Source organism: Hippopotamus amphibius, chromosome 8, assembly GCF_030028045.1.
Source record: "Hippopotamus amphibius kiboko isolate mHipAmp2 chromosome 8, mHipAmp2.hap2, whole genome shotgun sequence".
Taxonomy (NCBI): domain Eukaryota; kingdom Metazoa; phylum Chordata; class Mammalia; order Artiodactyla; family Hippopotamidae; genus Hippopotamus; species Hippopotamus amphibius.
This window is the reverse complement of record NC_080193.1, coordinates 102116080-102136567: the sequence shown is the minus strand read 5'-3', so window position 1 is coordinate 102136567 and position 20488 is coordinate 102116080. Positions and strand designations below refer to the sequence as shown.

General features: G+C 37.7%; 1 protein-coding gene across 5 annotated transcripts in view; it reads right to left on the bottom strand.

The window, feature by feature from the left end:
* The window catches only part of ICA1L (islet cell autoantigen 1 like), a 78829-nt gene that overhangs the window by 3312 nt on the left and 55029 nt on the right, over positions 1-20488 (bottom strand). For 3 of the 5 annotated variants that reach the window (XM_057746574.1, XM_057746573.1, XM_057746575.1), the window contains exons 10-12: positions 18599-18673; positions 8398-8652; positions 5887-5976 (exon numbers count right to left, since the gene is read on the bottom strand). In XM_057746574.1, the coding sequence (XP_057602557.1) occupies positions 5887-5976; positions 8398-8652; positions 18599-18673 (420 nt within the window). Of the gene's footprint in view, positions 1-2402; positions 2512-5886; positions 5977-8397; positions 8653-18598; positions 18674-20488 lie in introns of all 5 variants that reach the window. The other 2 variants (XR_009055179.1, XM_057746576.1) reach the window with 2 other exon arrangements.

Below are 20488 nucleotides of genomic sequence, written 5' to 3'. Positions count from 1 at the left end.
ATTACACTTGTAAACTTAGTGCTTAAAGTTATATTATAAAAGTAATATTAAATATTAGACATAGGGGAAAAATTCCCTAATCCTATCACATTTCCATGTGTACTTTACAAATTTTTGATAAATATATTATGGAGTGGATTATGTCTCAGACACAACTTCTTGCTAACCAGCTCTCTGTGGAGACTGGAAAATGGCATATATCAATTGTCTACAAGTTGTGTGGCAGATAGTCAAGGATACACATTATGCTGAAGGCTGGGACTAGTAAAAGACTGTACGGTGGCACAGACAGTGGGTCATCTCAGAAGACTAGGCTCTTGAAAACCAGGGGTCCAGAAAGCAGGAGTAAGACCCAGGGGACAATCTAAAGACCTACATGTGGGACCAGGGACACAGTGGGCAGAGGATGGAAGGCAGTCCTGCTCAGAAGAGTCTAAAGCTCTCTTACAATCACGGTTACCACTTTCCACGGATCAGAGGGCTACAGTTTGGGCTGTGGGGATCCCAAGCCTCAAGGATCAGGACAGAGTGAAAGGCTGCACTGCGTGTCCAGTTCTGTTTCTGGGAACCCAAGGGAGTGTCAGTGATACACAAATTCTGGCTTTGAGTCCTGGGTGTACTACCTACTAATAAGTAATAATGGGCAAGTAATTTAACCTTAGGGCCCTTGTTTCCTAATCTATAAAGTAATGATCATATAATTATTTAAAAAAAAAACTTTATTGGAGTTTAGTTGTTTTACAATGTTGTGTTTCTACTGTATAGCAAAGTGAATCAGCTACACATATACAAATATCCCATTTTTTGGATTTCCTTCCCATTTGGGTCACCACAGAACATTGAGTTCCCTATGTTCTACAGTAGGTTCTCATTAGTTATCTATTTTAGACACAGTATCAATAGTGATATAATTTATTATTAAATCAGGTTACTTGAGAGGGAATGAAGTGGGGAGGGTATTAATAGTTGAAGAATAGGTGTCAACCAGGACATATGGTCATTCAGTAATACCTGAACTCCCTCATGTAGCTGTTGAGGGATTCTGGTGAGTACATGAAAATTGTACAGCATTTTACAGCTGTGGGATGGTTTTATATTCATCTGTCACAATGGGAAATGAGGTCTTAACATTATTTTCATGGGTTCTCTCCTTGTGCACACTTATCTTGCCTACAGAGATTCTTAGAGGACAACAAGTAGAAAATGAATGAATCATACTGTTAGAAAAAGAGCCCAAAATACTTATTAATTTTCATAAAGTAATAGCAACCATAAAAATACCAACATCAAGAAACAGAACATGACCCCACTCCTTAGAAACTGCCCTTGTGACACGCTTGCAAGTCACTACTCATGCCCAACCCTCCACACAGGCAACACTGATATAAATACTGTTTGGGCTGTTGGCAACAGTGTTATCACATGTTCTTTTACATCTATTTTGGTCAACAAGTGGATGCATTTCTGTTGGATGTGTACTTAGGAGTGGAAATGTTTGATCTTGGGGTACACGTATGTTCAGTTTTAGTAGAAACTGCCAGTTTTCCAAATGGTAATACCAAATTACACTCCCATAAGTAGTGTCTGAGCTCCTCCATACCCTTGTCAGCACACGGGATTTTCTTTTTTTCATTTAAGCCGTGTTGGTAGGTGGGTAATGGTAATGCATTTTCGTTTTAATTTGCATTTCCTTAATGACTAATGAACTGGGGTACTTCATGAATGAATTTTAAAATTAAGGATTTCAATTTTTATGAAAATTCTCAGGCCTAATTTTATCGTAGCTTTTTGCTGAAAGCTTTTTCCCCCCACAATAAGCCTCAAGGATTCTAGGCAAATAGCAACTTTCCCAATACCTCAGCTTTCTTGTGTTCAATTCTGAAATTTACTCACTTTATAGTCTCTATTTTTAGTGATTAAGCACAATTCAGTTTACTGAGTTTAAAAAGAGAAAACTATAATTATAAATAGTCTGAATTCCTAAGGGATGGCTGTATTCAGAACTGGCTGCCGTGAGTCTGTGAGTTGCTTGGAATTGATGGATTCCCCAGTTGATTTATCCCAAGGTATTAGGAAGAATAAAATAGGGTTCCAGGAGTCCACAGTGATACATATGGACAAATAAATAAAAAATGAGGGACAAGACAAAGCTTTTCCACATAGTAGAATGCGAACTAATAAATGTAGACAGAAAGAGGAAACAGAAGATTACCGTTTGGCAACAACCACAATAATAGATGTTTTGTGCAAGCATTATCAATGAATGCTAAATTAGGGGGTGAAACTTTGATAATCAGAAATAAGCCATTTAACAGTTTCAAAATATTTCCCCACATAGTTAAAAATTACAAAAGGAAAAATATAATAGTGATTTGATAGTGAATAAACCTGGCAGACACCACCTTAACCAAGTGATCAAAGTTCACATCATCGGCAACGCGACAGCAGACATCACGTGTCTCTTGATATGGTTTATTAAGAACACACAACATCGTTCCTGTGCAGCTTGTCCTGCCAAAATGCATAACAAATCTAATTATGAGACAACATCAGATAAACCCAACTCAAGGAATATTCTACAAAATAAATGGCCTGTACGCCACAAAAAAGAAGCCAAGACGGTGAAAGACAAAGTTTGAGGAACTTTTCCAAACTGAGAAACTAGACAGACTTGACAACTAAATACAATGTGTGATCCTGGATTGGATCCTGGACTAGGAAAAAAATATTTTTCTCTTTTGTTATAAAATACATTAGTGAGACAATTCACAAAATCTAAATAAGGTCTATAGTTTAGATAATAGCAGTATGGCAATGTTAATTTCCAGTTTTGACCATTGAAATGTGATTATGTTAAAGAATGTCCTTGATTTTAGGAAACATGCTGAAGTATTTAGGGATGAAGGGGCATTATGCCTGCTACTTAGTCTCAGAATAATTTCAGTTCAGAAGAAATTACATATTACACACACACACACAAATAGAATAAGGCAAACATGGTTAACATTTTGGGAAATCTAGGTGAAGATATATGGGAATATTTTGTATTATTTTTGCAAGCCTTTCTGTAGGTCGAATTATTTTTAAAAATTTCAATATTGATACCACAAGGATTCAGAAGTCAGCCTGAATCCCACTGGTCAACACAGGCAATTTGAGCACCAAAACGATTAGGTACAATAGTGATTATAAACCACTGAAAAAATATGCATCCACTGTGGCAATAAATACATAACGTAAATGGGGAAGAAGAGAGGTTTTTTGTTTACAGCAGGGTATTGAGGGCTGGTGGAAGGAGCCAATTGTATAGCATGTGAACTATATATTAATAAGGCTGTTTAAAAAATGTGATTAATGGATGAATGGACAAACAAAATGTGGTATATCCATACAGTGAAATATTATTCAACTTTAAAAAGGAAGAAGATTGTCACATGCTACAACATGGATGAACTCTGAGGACATTATGCTAAGCGAAGTAAGTCAGTTACAAAAAGACAAATACAGCATGATTCCACTTATATGAAGTATCTAAATTAGTCAAGTTCATAGAAACAAAGTAAAATGGTGGTTACCAGGGGCTGGGGAGAGAGAATGGGGAGTTAGTGTTCAACGGGTGTAGAGTTTCAGATTTGCAAGGTGAAAAGTTCTGGAGATCTGTTTCACAGCAATGTGCATATACTTAACATTACTGAACTGTACACTTAAAAATGGTTAAGATGGTAAATTTTGTTATGTGTTTTTACAACCCAAAAAATGTGGAGGGAGTGCTAGGGTTGGAAAATCATCACTTTTCACCATCATAGTATAGACTGAACCAGGGAAAAAGTAACAATGGATGCTAAATCAATGTGGAAATTCTGACAAAGAGCAGGACGGGTACAAGGTCGCAAAGTGTCTCCCCACAGGCTGCTTAACTAATTGCAAGGGAGGATCAAATAAAACAAAATGGTAATTGTATAGGAGAAAAACTGGACAACACCTTGAATGAGTGGTCAACATTAACAACACCCATGAAGGAGAGAGAGGGACAACTTTGAGATGTGAAACCCCGAGAAAAGAAACATCACTGTGCATATTCTAGTCAAGGGAACTGACTAGATATTCAGGATAATGAATAACCTAAATTTAATTACAAGGAGACCTCAGAACGGAAATAAGGAGCATTATATTAAAAACAAAAAACAGTGGAGCAGAGGGACTATATTCTTTTAAAATGCCATGTCCAAAAATTTAAAAAAAGTTGTGGAAATGTTTCAGATTAAAAGAGGCTAGGGACATCCCTGTGACACAGTGGTTAAGAATCCACCTGCCAATGCAGGGAACACGGGTTCAATCCCTGGGCTGGGAAGACCCCACATGGCACGGAGCAACTAAGCCCATGTGCCACAACTACTGAGCCGGTGCTGTAGAGCCTGCGAGCCACAACTACTGAAGCCCACGCTGAGAGCCCGTGCTCCGCGGCAAGAGAAGCCACCGCAATGAGAAGCCTGCGCACCGCAATGAAGAGTAACCCCCACTTGCAGCAACTAGAGAAAGCCCGCACACAGCAATGAAGACCCAACACAGCCAAAAAAAAGAGAAGAGGCTGAAGACACACGGCAACTGAATACAATACATAACCCTAGACTCGCTGTCCCTGAGGGGGACAGTGCTTTAAAGGCCATTACAGAGTCAACTCACAAAAATGGAATACAAATACATGGTAGCTTATAGAAAAGTATTACGTTAATATTAACAGCCATATTGTGATTGTGCAAGAGAATATACCTGTTCTTAGGAAACACAAACTGCAGCATTTAGGGGTAAAGGGTCATGGTATATGTAACTAACCCTCAAGTGGTTCAGATAAAATAATACACGCATTACACACACACACAAGCCTGCATAAAGCAAATGGGGTAAAATACTAACAATAGGTGAATCTGAGTAAAGGACATACAGGAGTTCTTTGTGCCATTTTCATTTATGAAATATTTCTGTACATCTGAAATTCTCGTTCAATTAAAAAGTTAAATCAGGACTTCCCTGGTGGCACAGTGGTTAAGAATCTGCGTGCCAATGCAGGGGACATGGGTTCGATCCCTGGTCCAGGAAGATTCCACCTGCCACAGAGCAGCTGAGCCCATGCGCCACAACTACTGAGCCTGAGCTCAAGAGCCTGTGAGCCACAGCTATTGAGCCTGCATGCCACAACTACTGAAGCCCATGTGCCTAGTGCTCGTGCTCTGCAACAAGAGAAGCCACAGCAATGAGAAGCCCATGCACCTCAATGAAGAGTAGCCCCCACTTGCCGCAACTAGAGAAAGCCCATGCACAGCAATGAAGACCCAACACAGCCAAAAATAAATTAAATAAATGAATAAATAACTTAAAAAAAAGTTAAATCACTAAGATTAATATGTATCTAAGATCCTGCAAGATGGAGAATGTGTCAACTTTCTATGTCTTCTACATGATATCCTACATGGTAATTACAACATGGACCAACTCTGCAGACAAAATATAGTAAGCACTCAATATATATTAGCAATTACTACGTACCAGGCCCTATGCTAAGTGCCTGAGTGCATTCTTTGTCAATAGGTAACCTGTAAACAAAGAGCATCTTCTATCTCTAATGGTATTATCCATCATCAACAAACCTTAACACAAAATATAAAAGATTAAAGTACAGAATTTAGTTTACTATGCAGCTCACAATGTCTGCTCAGTTCTTCCCACAGTGAGGGATAGCCAGATACAGCTTTCACTTTAATTCATTATTAACAAAATACTTATCTGGACAATATGAGGTGAAGACTATAAAAGGGTCCTTTGCTAAACTTACCTAAATTCAACTGATTGTTAATATGATGGCATACTACTTATAAGTAAATAACTTACATTTTGTTAATTTCTTTGGACTCTGTGAAGGCACTGGCTGGTTATCAATGTGTGAAAGAGGAAGTTCTAATCCTCCTTGAGAGGCCCAGCCTGAGGAGAAAGAAATAATTATCCATTGTTAGTCAAATAGGAAATAGCATCAGAAAAACAAGAAAAGGCAAAAATATCTAATAAAAGTCCTCCAATCTTTGTACCAGGGTAATATTCCATAGTATGACATATATCTGCAAGTATGAATTTTATTCAAATCATCTAAGTTTAGTCCCAGGTAGAGTTAGACTTTCTTACATTTTGCAAAGCAGTTCTGAAATAAATATGTAAGCTTTTTTTTCTTTAAAACAGTGGCAAATGGGTAAGGTAGAGAAAGAAGCTGTAAGGAGTCAGGAAGAGAGGAAGTAAACCTGACAATCAGAACCTTGAAACCTATGAATAGGTTTATACCCTTTGACTTGGTAATCCCATTCCTAGAAATGTATCTTAAGGAAATAATTTAACTGAAGGAAAAAGTACATGCATGATTTTGTTTACTGCAGCATTATCTATAACATGAAAAAGCTGAAACAATAAGGAAGGAATTAAGTGGATTATGGTGGACAAATGTGACAAAATATGATGTACTCCTTAAAAAGTATCATTATGAATACTAGTAACACAGGGCAATGTTTGCTGTAACATGAAAAGTTACTAATGCTATACTTAAAACACAAGGAAGAGTCCTGTACTGGGAGGCAGGAGGCCAGATTTCAGTCCCCTTTTAACAGTTTAAACTGCCTGATAACTAAGCAAGACACTCAAACACGAGGACCAACTGCCTCAGCTGTTACATGGGAATATCCTGTCAGCCTGCAGGCAGGGACCGGGACAGATGTTCTGAGTTGCACAGAAATACTGTTGATGTTGTATTGCCAGAAGATAAGAAGAGTCCAGTGCTGCTAGCAATGTGGCAAGTGAAGGAGAAAGAGCAGAAGGTCATAGCAGAGAGTGAATCAGTTTGTAAATCTTTATAACGACTGGGCCATTGATAGGCCATGTGAGAATAACTGTTGTCTAAAATTTTACCACAAGCAAAACATCTGAATTATCCTAGATAGAGTGACTTGTTATCAAATAATACTATCCATTTTTACTTTTAGGCTATTTAACCAATTCTTACTGAGTAATTATTTAACTGATATTTATTTACTAAGCTACTTTTATGCTGCTGTCATAGAGAGCACAAAGATAAATCGCCCCACAAATCATGCCCTTGAGGTGCCTGCAGATTGGATAAGGCGTGATGGTCTTGCAGATGAAGTATGCATGTTCAGTATTTTCATACAAAGTACGATGCGTCCAGACACTGTGAGGGGCTGTGAGGCTTTTTCTCTCAGGGGTTAAAACCTATTAGGGGATGAAAGACAGGGATATAAGGCAAGATGCATTATGATCACAGCCGGAAAACCAGATAAAGCAATGCCGGAAGCCAAAGGAGGGAGAAAGCACTGCCATGTGGCAGCGCTGAGGAAGTCCTCAAGGTTGGTGTGGCGGAGGAAACACCGGATCAGAGCCTGTCATTTGGGCCCAAGTCCACACTCCATCACTGAACATCACAGCCAGAGAGGGGCGTGAGCAAAGGTGCCTCACAGGGATCTGGAAACGGTATGGTTACAGAAAATGGCAGGTGTTTTAAAGTAAGATAGGAGATAAGGGTGGAAATGCAGGCACAGGCAGGTTTGACCCTGGGGCAGGTGGTGCTCCATTTTTGAAAAATGTACACGGGTGCTGATATCCGAATCTGCTTCTCGGAGAAAGAACTTTAGAGGACGAACTGGGGTGCGGGAGACCTGTTAGGAGGAGTCACAGTAACCCAGGAAACCAGATGAGGTGGGAAATTTGAGACGTGTTTTAGAAACAGAATTGAAAGGACTTAGGAACCAATATGGAAGTGGGGAGCAAAATGATTCCCAAGGTGTTGGGGAGGACACAGGATGGTGGAACAGCAGGTGAGTGAAGAGAGTCCTTGGCGTATAAACAAAGCAGGTTACCCTTTCCTGCTCCCAGCTTTCCGTCAGAGTCCTCCACTCCCGCTGCCTTGCCCTGAAGGCTGCCATGGAACCAGCTCAGACCTGTTCCTTTTTGGCTCTTGTCAACTCTGAGCCCACAAGAAGAGAACACACCAAGTTTTGCTATGTGGAAGAAACAGTATCACCTGCCCTAGGCAGGGGTAATTTAGCAGGTCAATAGTTTTAAACAAGGCACTGATTTTCTGTGTAGAGAAGACACTTGGGAAAGTCGATGAAGAAAGTGTGGGCTTTAGTGGAGGTGGCAGGAAGGCAGCCCTTATTTCATTCTTGTTCATAGACTCCAGTGATATGTGTTATTTTTCCCGCTGACTGGTGTGACTGAATATTTTATCTAGCAGTACTGAAGTTAACTCAGTCTCCTCGTTGATTTCAGCATCCACAGATACATAGTTTTGCTTTAGAAAGATACAACAATTCAAGGGTGTCCAAATGTTGCACAGACACTTACTGTTGAAAGCTCCATCAGCACGAAGGCCAAGGTCAAAGAGTTGTGAAGGAAGGAAGCGTGAGGAGTGAGCAAGAGGCTCAGACCCCCCAGAAGGCTCCTGGGGCGTGAGACTGGTCTTGGGGCTCCCAAAGGCAGCCTGACATTCCTGGGAAAATTCACTGGCACTCCAACAACTAGGACTTAGGAGGCTGTTCAGAAATGAGAATTCCTTCTCAAAATCATCTTCCAGTGAATCTACTGGTAAATCTTTTGCAACTGTTGAGTGAACATAAAAACAGAATGGCTTTTTTGAGAGTAGGACCTAGAGCAAATCAAATTTGTTTCACTGTGGACATCCTTTATTAACATAATTTTTAATGAACAATTAAACTGATTCGTAGAAGTTTGTGAAAATAATTTCTAATTAGGTAGGCTATAGATCAAAATGACCACATTTTACAATAATATTAATAGTTATGAATATTTATGTATAAAATAATTAAGCAATCACCTGTGCAAGACAGAAACTACAGGAAACGCAAGAAGAAACAGAAACAAATTAGTAATAGGAGACTTTAATATACCACTCTCAGTAAAAAAAACAGGCCACGCGGACAAAAGTAAAGATATAAAAGATCTAAACAGCATAATCAACATGGTAGTTATTTTTGAATATATACCAGCCCAATAGGAAATGTACCTTCTTCTCAGGCAGACACTGAAAATTCACAGAGGTTAATTATAACTAAGGCGCACATGCACTTGTGCACGCTCACACACACACACCGAGGGCAGAGAGCTGTGCAGGAAGGAAGCGTGAGGAGTGAGCAAGAGGCTCAGACCCCCCAGAAGGCTCCTGGGGCGCGAGACTGGTCTTGGGGCTCTTAAAATAGAAATATCACAAACAACATGCTTTGAGTATAATGTGATAAAATAAGGCATTTTTTAATGAAACCAAAAAACTAAAAATCTCTTCCACCTGCACATTTTTAATACCTTCTATATTAAACAACTCTTGGTTGAAAGGGGAATGGAATTCTGAAAAATAATGATAAAGAAGACATTTCATATCATAATCCATGGGATATTTAAATAACAACATGAAAAATCATGACCCTAAATACCTTTATCAATAAAAATGAAACATAGGGGCTTTCAGCGTGATAGAATGATGAGGTCTAGGGACCTGCACATCAGTTTTTAAGTGACTGGTGAAAATGATTTTAAAAACAATCATTTAAAGTCTCTGGAAATTGTTCTAAGGACACACACCAAATGAAGAAACATTTACTCAAGAAAATATATTAAAATTCAGAAAGAATGAAAGACTATGGTATTTGAACTAAGAACCACTCCCTTCCACCCCCTTCTCAATTCAGCAAGGTGAAAATTTGCTCTAGCCTGGTAAGAGTGGGGGTGCAAGGATTAATTGCAAACAAGCATGAGAAAATTGGGGGGTAATGGGAATACTGTAATACTAAATTGTGATGGTTGCACAGCTCTATAAATTTACTAAAAGTCATTGAATTTTATACTTACAATGGGTGAATTTTATGGTATTTAAATTATACCTCAATAAAGCTGTTAAAAAATCAAGAGATTTTGTACAACTCTATGCAAGTAAATTTGAAAACCTAGACAAAATGAATAATTTCTGAGAAAAATATAATTTACTAAAATTAGTCCCAGTACAGATAGAAAGCTTAAGCAGATCAATTTCCATAGAGAAGAATACACAAAAAATCACAGGCCTAGATATTTTCACAGGGAAACTAATATCAATGTAAAAATAGTAAATAAAATATCAACAGACTAATGCACAATGACAAAACTGGACTGCAAAGATGGTGTAATATCAGGAAACCTATTAATAAACCTACTAAATATACATTTAAGAGCAAACATCAAATAATCACTGGCACAGATGCTGAAAAAGCTACTGGCAAAATTTAACAATCATTCCTAATAAAAACTCTTGAGAAAACAGAAATGTATGGCTACTTCCTAAACATTATAAAATATATAACTCAGTCCAAAAGCTAGTATCTTTTTTTTTTTTTTTTTTTTTTTTTATTTTTTATTTTTAATTTTTATTTTTATTTTTAGGGGTACACCAGGTTCAATCAACTGTTTTTATACACATATCCCCATATTCCCTCCCTTCCTTGACGCCCCCCCCTCGAGTCCCCCCCACCCTCCCTGCCCCAGTCCTCTAAGGCATCTTCCATCCTTGAGTTGAACTCCCTTTGTTATACAACAACTTCCCACTGACTATTTTACAGTTGGTAGTATATATATGTCTGTGCTACTCTCTCGCTTCTTCTCAGTTTCCCCTTCACCCCCCGCCCCCTCCCATACCTCGAGTTCTCCAGTCCATTCTCTGTATCTGCGTCCTTGTTCTTGTCACTGAGTTCATCAGTACCATTTTTAGATTCCGTATATGTGAGTTAGCATACAATATTTGTCCTTCTCTTTCTGACTTACTTCACTATGTATGACAGATTGTAGTTCTATCCACCTCATTACATATAGCTCCATCTCATCCCTTTTTATAGCTGAGTAATATTCCATCGTATATATATGCCACATCTTCTGTATCCATTCATTTGTTGATGGGCATTTAGGTTGCTTCCATGTCCTGGCTATTGTAAAGAGTGCTGCAATAAACATTATGGTACAAGTTTCTTTTGGGATTATGGTTTTCTTTGGGTATATGCCCAGGAGTGGGATTACTGGATCATATGGTAGTTCTATTTGTAGTTTTTTAAGGAACCTCCAAATTGTTTTCCATAGTGGCTGTACCAACTTACAGTCCCACCAACAGTGCAGGAGAGTTCCCTTTTCTCCACACCCTCTCCAACATTTGTTGTTTCCAGACTTTGTGATGATGGCAATTCTGATCGGTGTGAGGTGATACCTCATTGTGGCTTTGACTTGCATTTCTCTGATGATGAGTGATGTGGAGCATCTTTTCATGTGTGTGTTGGCCATCTGTATGTCTTCTTTGGAGAAATGTCTATTTAGGTCTTCTGCCCATTTGTGGATTGGGTTATTTGCTTTTTTGGTATGAAGCTGCATGAGCTGCTTGTATATTTTGGAGGTTAATCCTTTGTCCGTTGTTTCATAGGCAATTATTTTTTCCCATTCTGAGGGTTGCCTTTTAGTCTTGTTTATGGTTTCTTTTGCTGTGCAAAAGCTTTTAAGTTTCATGAGGTCCCATTTGTTTATTCTTGATTTTATTTCCATGATTCTAGGAGGTGGGTCAAAAAGGATGTTGCTTTGATGTATGTCAAAGAGTGTTCTGCCTATGTTTTCCTCTAGGAGTTTGATGGTGTCTGGCCTTACATGTAGGTCTTTAATCCATTTGGAGTTTATTTTTGTGTATGGTGTTAGGAAGTGTTCTAATTTCATTCTTTTACATGTTGCTGTCCAATTTTCCCAGCACCACTTATTGAAGAGGCTGTCTTTTTTCCATTGTATACTCGTGCCTCCTTTGTCAAAGATAAGGTGCCCATATGTGTTTGGGCTTACTTCTGAGTTCTCTATTCTATTCCATTGGTCTTCCTTTCTATTTTTGTGCCAGTACCATACTGTCTTGATCACTATGGCCTTGTAGTACAGTTTGAAGTCAGGAAGCCTGATTCCACCAACTCCATTTTTCCTTCTCAAGATGGCTTTGGCTATTCGGGGTCTTTTGCGTTTCCATACAAATCGTAAGACTTCTTGCTCTAGTTCTGTGAAAAATGCCATTGGTAATTTGATCGGGATTGCATTGAATCTGTAAATTGCTTTGGGTAGTACAGTCATTTTCACGATGTTGATTCTTCCAATCCAGGAACATGGTATGTCCCTCCATCTGTTTGTGTCATCTTTGATTTCTTTCATCAATGTCTTAAAGTTTTCTGCATACAGATCTTTTGCCTCCTTAGGCAGGTTTATTCCTAGGTATTTTATTCTTTTGGTTGCAATGGTGAATGGGAGAGTTTCCTTAATTTCTCTTTCTGCTCTTCCGTTGTTAGTGTATAGGAATGCAAGAGATTTCTGTGCATTAATTTTGTATCCTGCTACTTTACTAAACTCATCAATTAGTGCTAGCAGTTTTCTGGTAGAGTCTTTAGGGTTTTCTATATATAATATCATGTCATCTGCAAAGAGTGACAATTTTACTTCTTCTTTTCCAATTTGGATTCCTTTAATTTCTTTTTCTTCTCTGATTGCTGTGGCTAACACTTCCAAAACTATGTTGAATAACAGTGGTGAGAGTGGACACCCTTGTCTTGTTCCTGTTCTTAGAGGGAATTCTTCCAGTTTTTCTCCATTGAGAACAATGTTGGCTTTTGGTTTGTCATATATGGCTTTTATTATGTTGAGGTAATTTCCTTCTATGCCCATTTTCTGGAGAGCTTTTATCATAAATGGATGTTGAACTTTGTCAAAAGCTTTTTCTGCATCTATTGAAATGATCATATGGTTTTTATCCTTCAATTTGTTGATATGATGTATCACGTTGATTGATTTGCGTATATTGAAGAATCCTTGCATCCCAGGGATAAACCCCACTTGATCGTGGTATATGATTTTTTTAATGTGCTGTTGCAGTCTGTTAGCTAGTATTTTGTTGAGGATTTTTGCATCTATATTCATCAGTGATATTGGTCTGTAGTTTTCTTTCTTTGTGACATCTTTGCCTGGTTTTGGTATCAGGGTGATGGTAGCCTCGTAGAATGAGTTTGGGAGTGCTCCGCCTTCTGCAATATTTTGGAAGAGTTTGAGAAGGATAGGTGTTAACTCTTCTCGAAATGTTTGATAGAATTCGCCTGTGAATCCATCTGGTCCTGGGCTTTTGTGTGTTGGGAGATTTTTAATCACTGCCTCAATTTCTGTATTTGTGATTGGTCTGTTCATGGTTTCTATTTCTTCCTGGTTCAGTCTTGGAAGATTGTATTTTTCTAAGAATGTATCCATTTCTTCCAGGTTATCCAATTGATTGGCATATAGTTGCTTGTAGTAGTCTCTCATGATGTTTTGTATTTCTGAGGTGTCCGTTGTGACTTCTCCTTTTTCATTTCTAATTCTGTTGATTTGCATCTTCTCCCTTTTTTTCTTGATGAGTCTGGCTAATGGTTTATCAATTTTGTTAATCTTCTCAAAGAACCAGCTTTTAGTTTTATTTATTTTTGCTATGGTTTCCTTCCTTTCTTTTTCATTTATTTCTGCTCTGATCTTTATGATTTCTTTCCTGCTGCTCACTTTGGGGTTTCTTTGTTCTTCTTTCTCTAGTTGTTTTAGGTGTAAGGTTAGGTTGTTTATTCGATCATTTTCTTGTTTCTTAAGGTAGGACTGTATTGCTATAAACTTCCCTCTTAGAACTGCTTTTGCTGCGTCCCATAGGTTTTGGGTTGTTGTGTTTTCGTTGTCATTTGTTTCTAGATATTTTTTGATTTCCTCTTTGATTTCTGTAGTGATTCCTTGGTTGTTTAAGAGTGAATTGTTTAGCCTCCATGTGTTTGTCTTTTTTGCAGTTTTTTTCCTGTGATTGATATCTAGTCTCATGGCGTTGTGGTCTGAGAAGATGCTTGATATGATTTCAATTTTCTTGAATTTGCTGAGGTTTGATTTGTGACCCAAGATGTGATCTATCCTGGAAAATGTTCCGTGTGCACTTGAGAAGAAAGTGTAGTCTGTCGTTTTTGGATGGAATGTCCTATAAATATCAATTAAGTCGAGATGGTCTAATGTGTCATTTAAAGCTTGTGTGTCTTTATTTATTTTCTGTTTGGATGATCTGTCCATTGATGTAAGTGGGGTGTTCAAGTCTCCCACTATAATTGTGTTACTGTCGATGTCCCCTTTTATAGCTGTTAGCATTTGCCTTATGTATTGAGGTGCTCCTATATTGGGGGCATAGATATTTACCATTGTGATATGTTCTTCTTGGATGGATCCCTTGATCATTATGTAGTGCCCTTCCTTGTCTCTTTTAATAGTCTTTACTTTCAAGTCTAATTTGTCTGATATGAGTATTGCTACTCCAGCTTTCTTTTGACTTCCATTTGCATGGAATATCTTTTTCCAACCCTTCACTTTCAGTCTATATGTATCCCTTGGTCTGAAGTGGGTTTCTTGTAGGCAGCATATAGAAGGGTCTTGTTTTTGTATCCATTCAGCCAGTCTGTGTCTTTTGGTTGGAGCATTTAATCCATTTACATTTAAAGTGATTATTGACATGTGTGTTCCAATTACCATTTTCTTAATTGTTTTGAGTTTGTATTTGTAGGTGTTTTCCTTTCCTTGTGTTTCCTACTTAGAGAAGTTCCTTTAGCACTTGTTGTAAGGCTGGTTTGGTGGTGCTGAATTCTCTTAACTTTTGCTTATCTGGAAAGCTTTTGATTTCTCCCTCAAATCTGAATGAGATTCTTGCTGGGTAGAGTATTCTTGGCTGTAGGTTTCTCTCTTTCAGGACTTTCAGTATATCCTGCCATTCCCTTCTGGCCTGCAGAGTTTCTGTAGAAAGGTCAGCTGTTATCCTGATGGGTTTTCCCTTATATGTTGTTTGTTGCTTTTCTCTTGCTGCTTTTAATATTTTTTCTTTGTGTTTAATTGTTGTTAGTTTGATTAATATGTGTCTTGGTGTATTTCTCCTTGGGTTTATTCTGTATGGGACTCTCTGTGCTTCTTGGACTTGGTTCATTATTTCCTTTCCCATGTTGGGGAAGTTTTCCACTAGAACCTCTTCAAATATTTTCTCAGACCCTTTCTTGTTTTCTTCTTCTTCTGGGATGCCTATAATTCGAATGTTGGTACGTTTAAGGTTATCACTGAGGTCTCTGAAGCTGTCTTCTAGTCTTTTTATTTTTTTTTCTTTTTCCTGCTCTGTGGCGTTTATTTCTCCCATTCTATCTTCCAACTCACTTATTCGTTCTTCTGCCTCAGTCATTCTGCTGGTTATAGCATCTAGAGTATTTTTAATTTCCGTTATTTTGTTATCCATTGCTGTTTGTTTTTCTGAGTTCTTATGAACTGTTTCTTGTACTTTCTCTATTTTGTTATCGAGATTTTGTATCATTTTAACTATCATTACTCTAAATTCTTTTTCAGGCATTTTTCCTATTTCCTCCTCATTTATTTGGTCTTGTGGGTTTTTTTCCTGCTCCTTTGCCTGCATGGGGTTTCTTTGTTTCCTCATGGTTGTCCAAGCTTTTGGGGTTGCTTGTCCTGGTGATAGAGGTGTTTATAGAAGACTGTCCAAGCCTCAGACTAATGTCCAAGTATTGGATTAAACGAATATTCAGTCTAGGAAACACATACATGTATAAGACACACAATTACTGAATCCGTTAGTACATAAGGCTCTAGAGAGACCTGACAGAACCCCAGTGTGCTATCAGATATTTAAAGAGAAACCCAGCAGAAATTGACAACTGGAACAGAACAAATCAGAGACAAAAGCAAAAGCAAACAAACAACAAATAACACCCTACACATACAAACATCAATCCAGGGAGATTTTGTAAGCTAGGATCAAATATAGAAATGAGCTGGAGTACCACCAGAGAGAATGGAGATTCTCAGAATGTAATTAGACAACTGTACTAAGAACTAAGATAAAGACAAAAACCTAATATTAATACCAAGGCAGTGCATCATCTGGAGAATAGAGCAAGGAGTCTGAGCAGACCAATAGTGTTGCTTATAAGTATGTTAATATAAAATACACTTAAAATGGCTGGAGGAAAGGGGAACAGAAGAGCGTAATGTGGTTGGAAATATGCAAAGAAAAAGAAAGGAATAGAAGTGTATAAAAGAAAGGGATGAAAGGAAAGTATGAAAGATATTTTGTCCGTACTACCAAAAACTTAGCTAGATATAGAATTATATAAAAAGGCAAAAAAAAAAAAAAAAAAAAAAAAAAAAAGAATAAAAAATATCCTTAAAAAATTATGTTGTAAAACTTGTAGATCCCTTAGGGCTAAGATCGTATTTAGTAAATAAAAAAAAAAAAAAAAAAAAAAAAAGAGGGAGAGAGAAAGAAAAAAAAAAGAAAAAAAATCCAGAACTGATCCCAGAATGGACCAGTTCAATAGGTATTGATACTACTATTTCTGTTTCCTTAGCGTCTCAGCTGTAAGTGTCCTTCTCCTTGCCTTGGGTTTCCTTTATTGTTCGTCTGTAAGCCTCAGTGTGTGGAGAGGGAGAGGGTACAATAGTGGCTCCTTCTCCTGGGAGTGAGTGAGCAGTGGCGCACTGTTGTTTCAGTCAGGCTTGGAGGTGCCTGTTGCAGAGGGACGCTGGTGGCTCAGGCGTACACCGAAAGTCTTAGAGTTGGGCCTCTCTCGGGGTTTTTTCTTTTTGATGCTGGTTTTTTTTTTTTTTTCTCTCGGCAGCCTCCCTGCTGCTGGCGTTGCAAGGAGTTTTAATCTAGCCCCGCCCGAGTGCCTGAGGGTGCTTGTTATCCCTGAGCTCCTTAGGTGGCCTGCAGGGCGTCTCTCCACTGCCTGTTGCAGAGGCGCCGAAAGAGAGGGAGAGGCTACGCGCACGGCTCCTCCCCCCCGCCCGGGAGCCTGCAGCCTCCAGCCGCCATCATGGCCGGGCAGCTCTCAGGGACCGACACTCCTCTCCGCGGACCTCCTCCCTCCTGTCCTCTCGGTCCGTCACCCTACCGGCAACAATGTTTCTCACCCTGAACCAGCTCTCCGGTTCCCACGCTCCCGCTCCTGGACCCTCCGTTCAGCCGCGGATCGATGTCTGGGTCCGGGAACGCTGAGCTGCGCTGCGGACCCTCCGTATGTTTCTCACTCCCTCCCGTCTCTCCAAAAGCTAGTATCTTAATTCAGAAACAGTACAGGCACTGACACCAAGATCAGGAATAATACTATTTCACATTATTCTGGAGGTAGTAACCAATGCAATTAAACAAAAGAAATTAATTACAGTCACAAGAATTGGTAAAGAAAAAACAGGACTAATCTCTATTTGCAGAAGACATGATGATATACCTGGAAAATTCAGAAAATAAATGCTAAAACTAAGTCAGACTATAAACAAGTTCAGCTAGGTAGCAGGATATAAAGTTAACATGCAAAAATCAATAGCATTCATATATCAATAGAAAAAATAATAACCAGTTAAAAGATAAAATGAAAGGAAAACACTTATAATGGCAATAAAAGAAATAAAATTTTCAGAAGTAAACTTAGCAAGAAATGTTCAAAACCTATAAAAAAAAAACTATATCTGAAAGATATACAAATAAACTTTAATAGAAAGATGCCCCATCTTGACATCATCAAGCTGTCAGTTTTCAAATTTAACGTGAAATCACAAAAGTATCCATGAGATTTTTTATGGAGCTAGACAGTTTGATATAAAATTCATACTGAAAAATAAACATGCAAGAATAGTTAAGAAAATAATGAAGAGAAAGATACTAGTCCCACCAGACACAAAAACACGCAAAAAAAGTTTCTATAATTAAAATCATGTGGCAATGGTGCATGCACACATCAATAAGATATAAAGAAAGTCCAGAAATAGACTCAAGTACATATAGAAATCTAGCATATGATTGGAAGTTATCTCAAAGTACTGGGATGGCATTGTAAAAAATAATATAAAGGATAGCCATTTGCAAAAAGATAAAATTCAATCCACTGTTAACACCATATGCATGAGTAAATGCCGAATGAATTGAAGATCTAAATATAAAAAATAAAACTGTACAAATACTAGAAGAAAGCATAAATGAACTCTTCTAACCTGGGTTTTGCATATGACAAAAACCGGATCCAATAAAATAAAAGATTAATAAATTTAGCTATATAAAATGTTTAAAACTTTTTCATGGCAAGAAACAATTATACGAAAAGTCAAAAGACAAATTACAAACTAGGAGAAAATGTTTGCAACCTAATTGCTTGGCAGAGATACTCAAGGTAGTATTTGCTGAGTGCCTACATTGGTGGGTGGTAGAGACAAATGAGACAGTAAGATAAACACAGCGTTACATGTCCTCACAGTTACACACATACATTCCACAGGCCAAAACATACAGAGTAAACAATTACTTAATTTCCATTGCCATGTGCTACAAATTAGAAGTATAGGACTGCATTCCTGTGTAGAGACCTATACAGATGTTGATGTTATGGAAATAAACATTAAATAAAAACTAAAGAATTTTAAATAATGAATTATCCATATATACAGTGAAGTTATAATTTACCATTTTCAGAGTTAGAAAACTGAGGCGCTCCAAATTCTCTTATTCGAGAATGTTTTTCCTTATGATCTTCAGTTGCTGAACCAAAAGCACATAAAAGATAAGTTGAACAAGAAGAAATTTAGCATGCTTATTTACTATAGTGTTTTATAATAATTTGACCAAACTGTTCAACTGACCAAATCAGATTATAATACATACATGTAAAAATTTAAAGAACCACATATAAAAATGTATATGTATATAACACAATGTATATATACACACAGATAACCTTGTAATACCCACAGGTATTCATGTCCTCTGTCACATTCCATGTAAATTGGTTTCCATGGCTATGGAAAATAATATGGAGGTTCCTCCAAAAAATTAAAAATAGAACTAGCATATGATCCAACAATGCCACTTTTGGGTATGTATCTGAAAAAAATGAAAACACTATTTCAAAAAGATAAATGCATCCCCATGTTCACTGCAGCATTATTTACAATAGCCAAGGTATGGAAGCAACCTAAGTGTCCATCAATGGGTGAATGGATAAAGAAAATGTGGGTCATATATACAATGAAATATTATCAGCCATAAAAAAAGAATGAGATCTTACCATCTGTGACGACATGGATGAACTTTGAGGGCATTATGTTAAGGGAAATAAGTTATAGTGAAAGACAAATACTGTACCATCTCACTTATATGTGATATCTAAAGAACAAACACAAAATCCGAGCTCACAGATATAGAGAACAGTGGTGTCTGCCAGAGGCAGGGGTGGGAGTGGGGGCAAAATGAGTGAAGGGAGTCAAAAGGTACAGACTTCCAGTTACAAAACAAATAAGTCATGGGGATGTAATGGACAGCAAGTCGACTATAGTTAATAATACTGTATTGCCTATTTGAAAGTTGCTAAGAGAATAAGTCTTAAAAGTTTTCATCACAAGAAAAAACTTATAACTGTGTGAGGATGGATGTTTACTAGACTTATTTTGGTGATCACTTTGCAATATACACATATAGCAAATCATCGTGCTGTACACCTGAAACTAATAATGTTGTATGTCAATTATACGTCAATTAAGTGTTCACATTCCAAAGCCTATTCCTTCCCTGGTGGATTTGTTCTCATTCTGTAGTCTCTGAAAGGCCATTTTATACAGTTGACCGTAACAATAAGGGTTTGAATTGCATAGGTCCACTTATATGTGGATTTTTTCAATAAATATATTAGAAAAAATTTTGGAGACTTGTGACAATTTGAAAAAACTCGCAGAAGAACCTCACAGTCAAGAAATATCAAAATCATTAAGAAAAAGTTAGGTATGTCATGAATGCATAAAATATATGTACATACTCAGTCTCCTTTTATCATTTACTACCATAATACACACAAATCTATTTTAAAAAGTTAAATTTATCAAAACTTATGCACACAAACATTGACATGGCACAATTTGCAGCGAGAGAAATGTAAACAAACAAAGATGCAGTAATTATAACTGCATAAAATTAAAATTTCACAGCCACCTCCAGTTACTATTGCAGTGAGTTCAAGTGTTTCAGGTATCAGCTTAAAATGCCATGTGACACTAAGCATCGCCACATGACCATTTCATCTCTCCAGTAAATTGTGTATCACAGTAAAAAGTGCTCTTGAGTCTTGCATTTTTTTCATGTTTACGGTTATACTGTAAACTTTGAATAACACCATGGGACCCATAGGAAATGCCACTGGTGATGCTGGAAGTGCTTCCAAGAACCACAGAAAATTACAAGGAAATGTTGAAATGCTTGATATGTACCACAGATTGAGGTTTGCAGCTGCAGTTGCCGGACATTTCAAGATAAATGAATCCACTGTAAGGACCGTTGTAAAAAAAGAAAAGGAAATTCATGAAG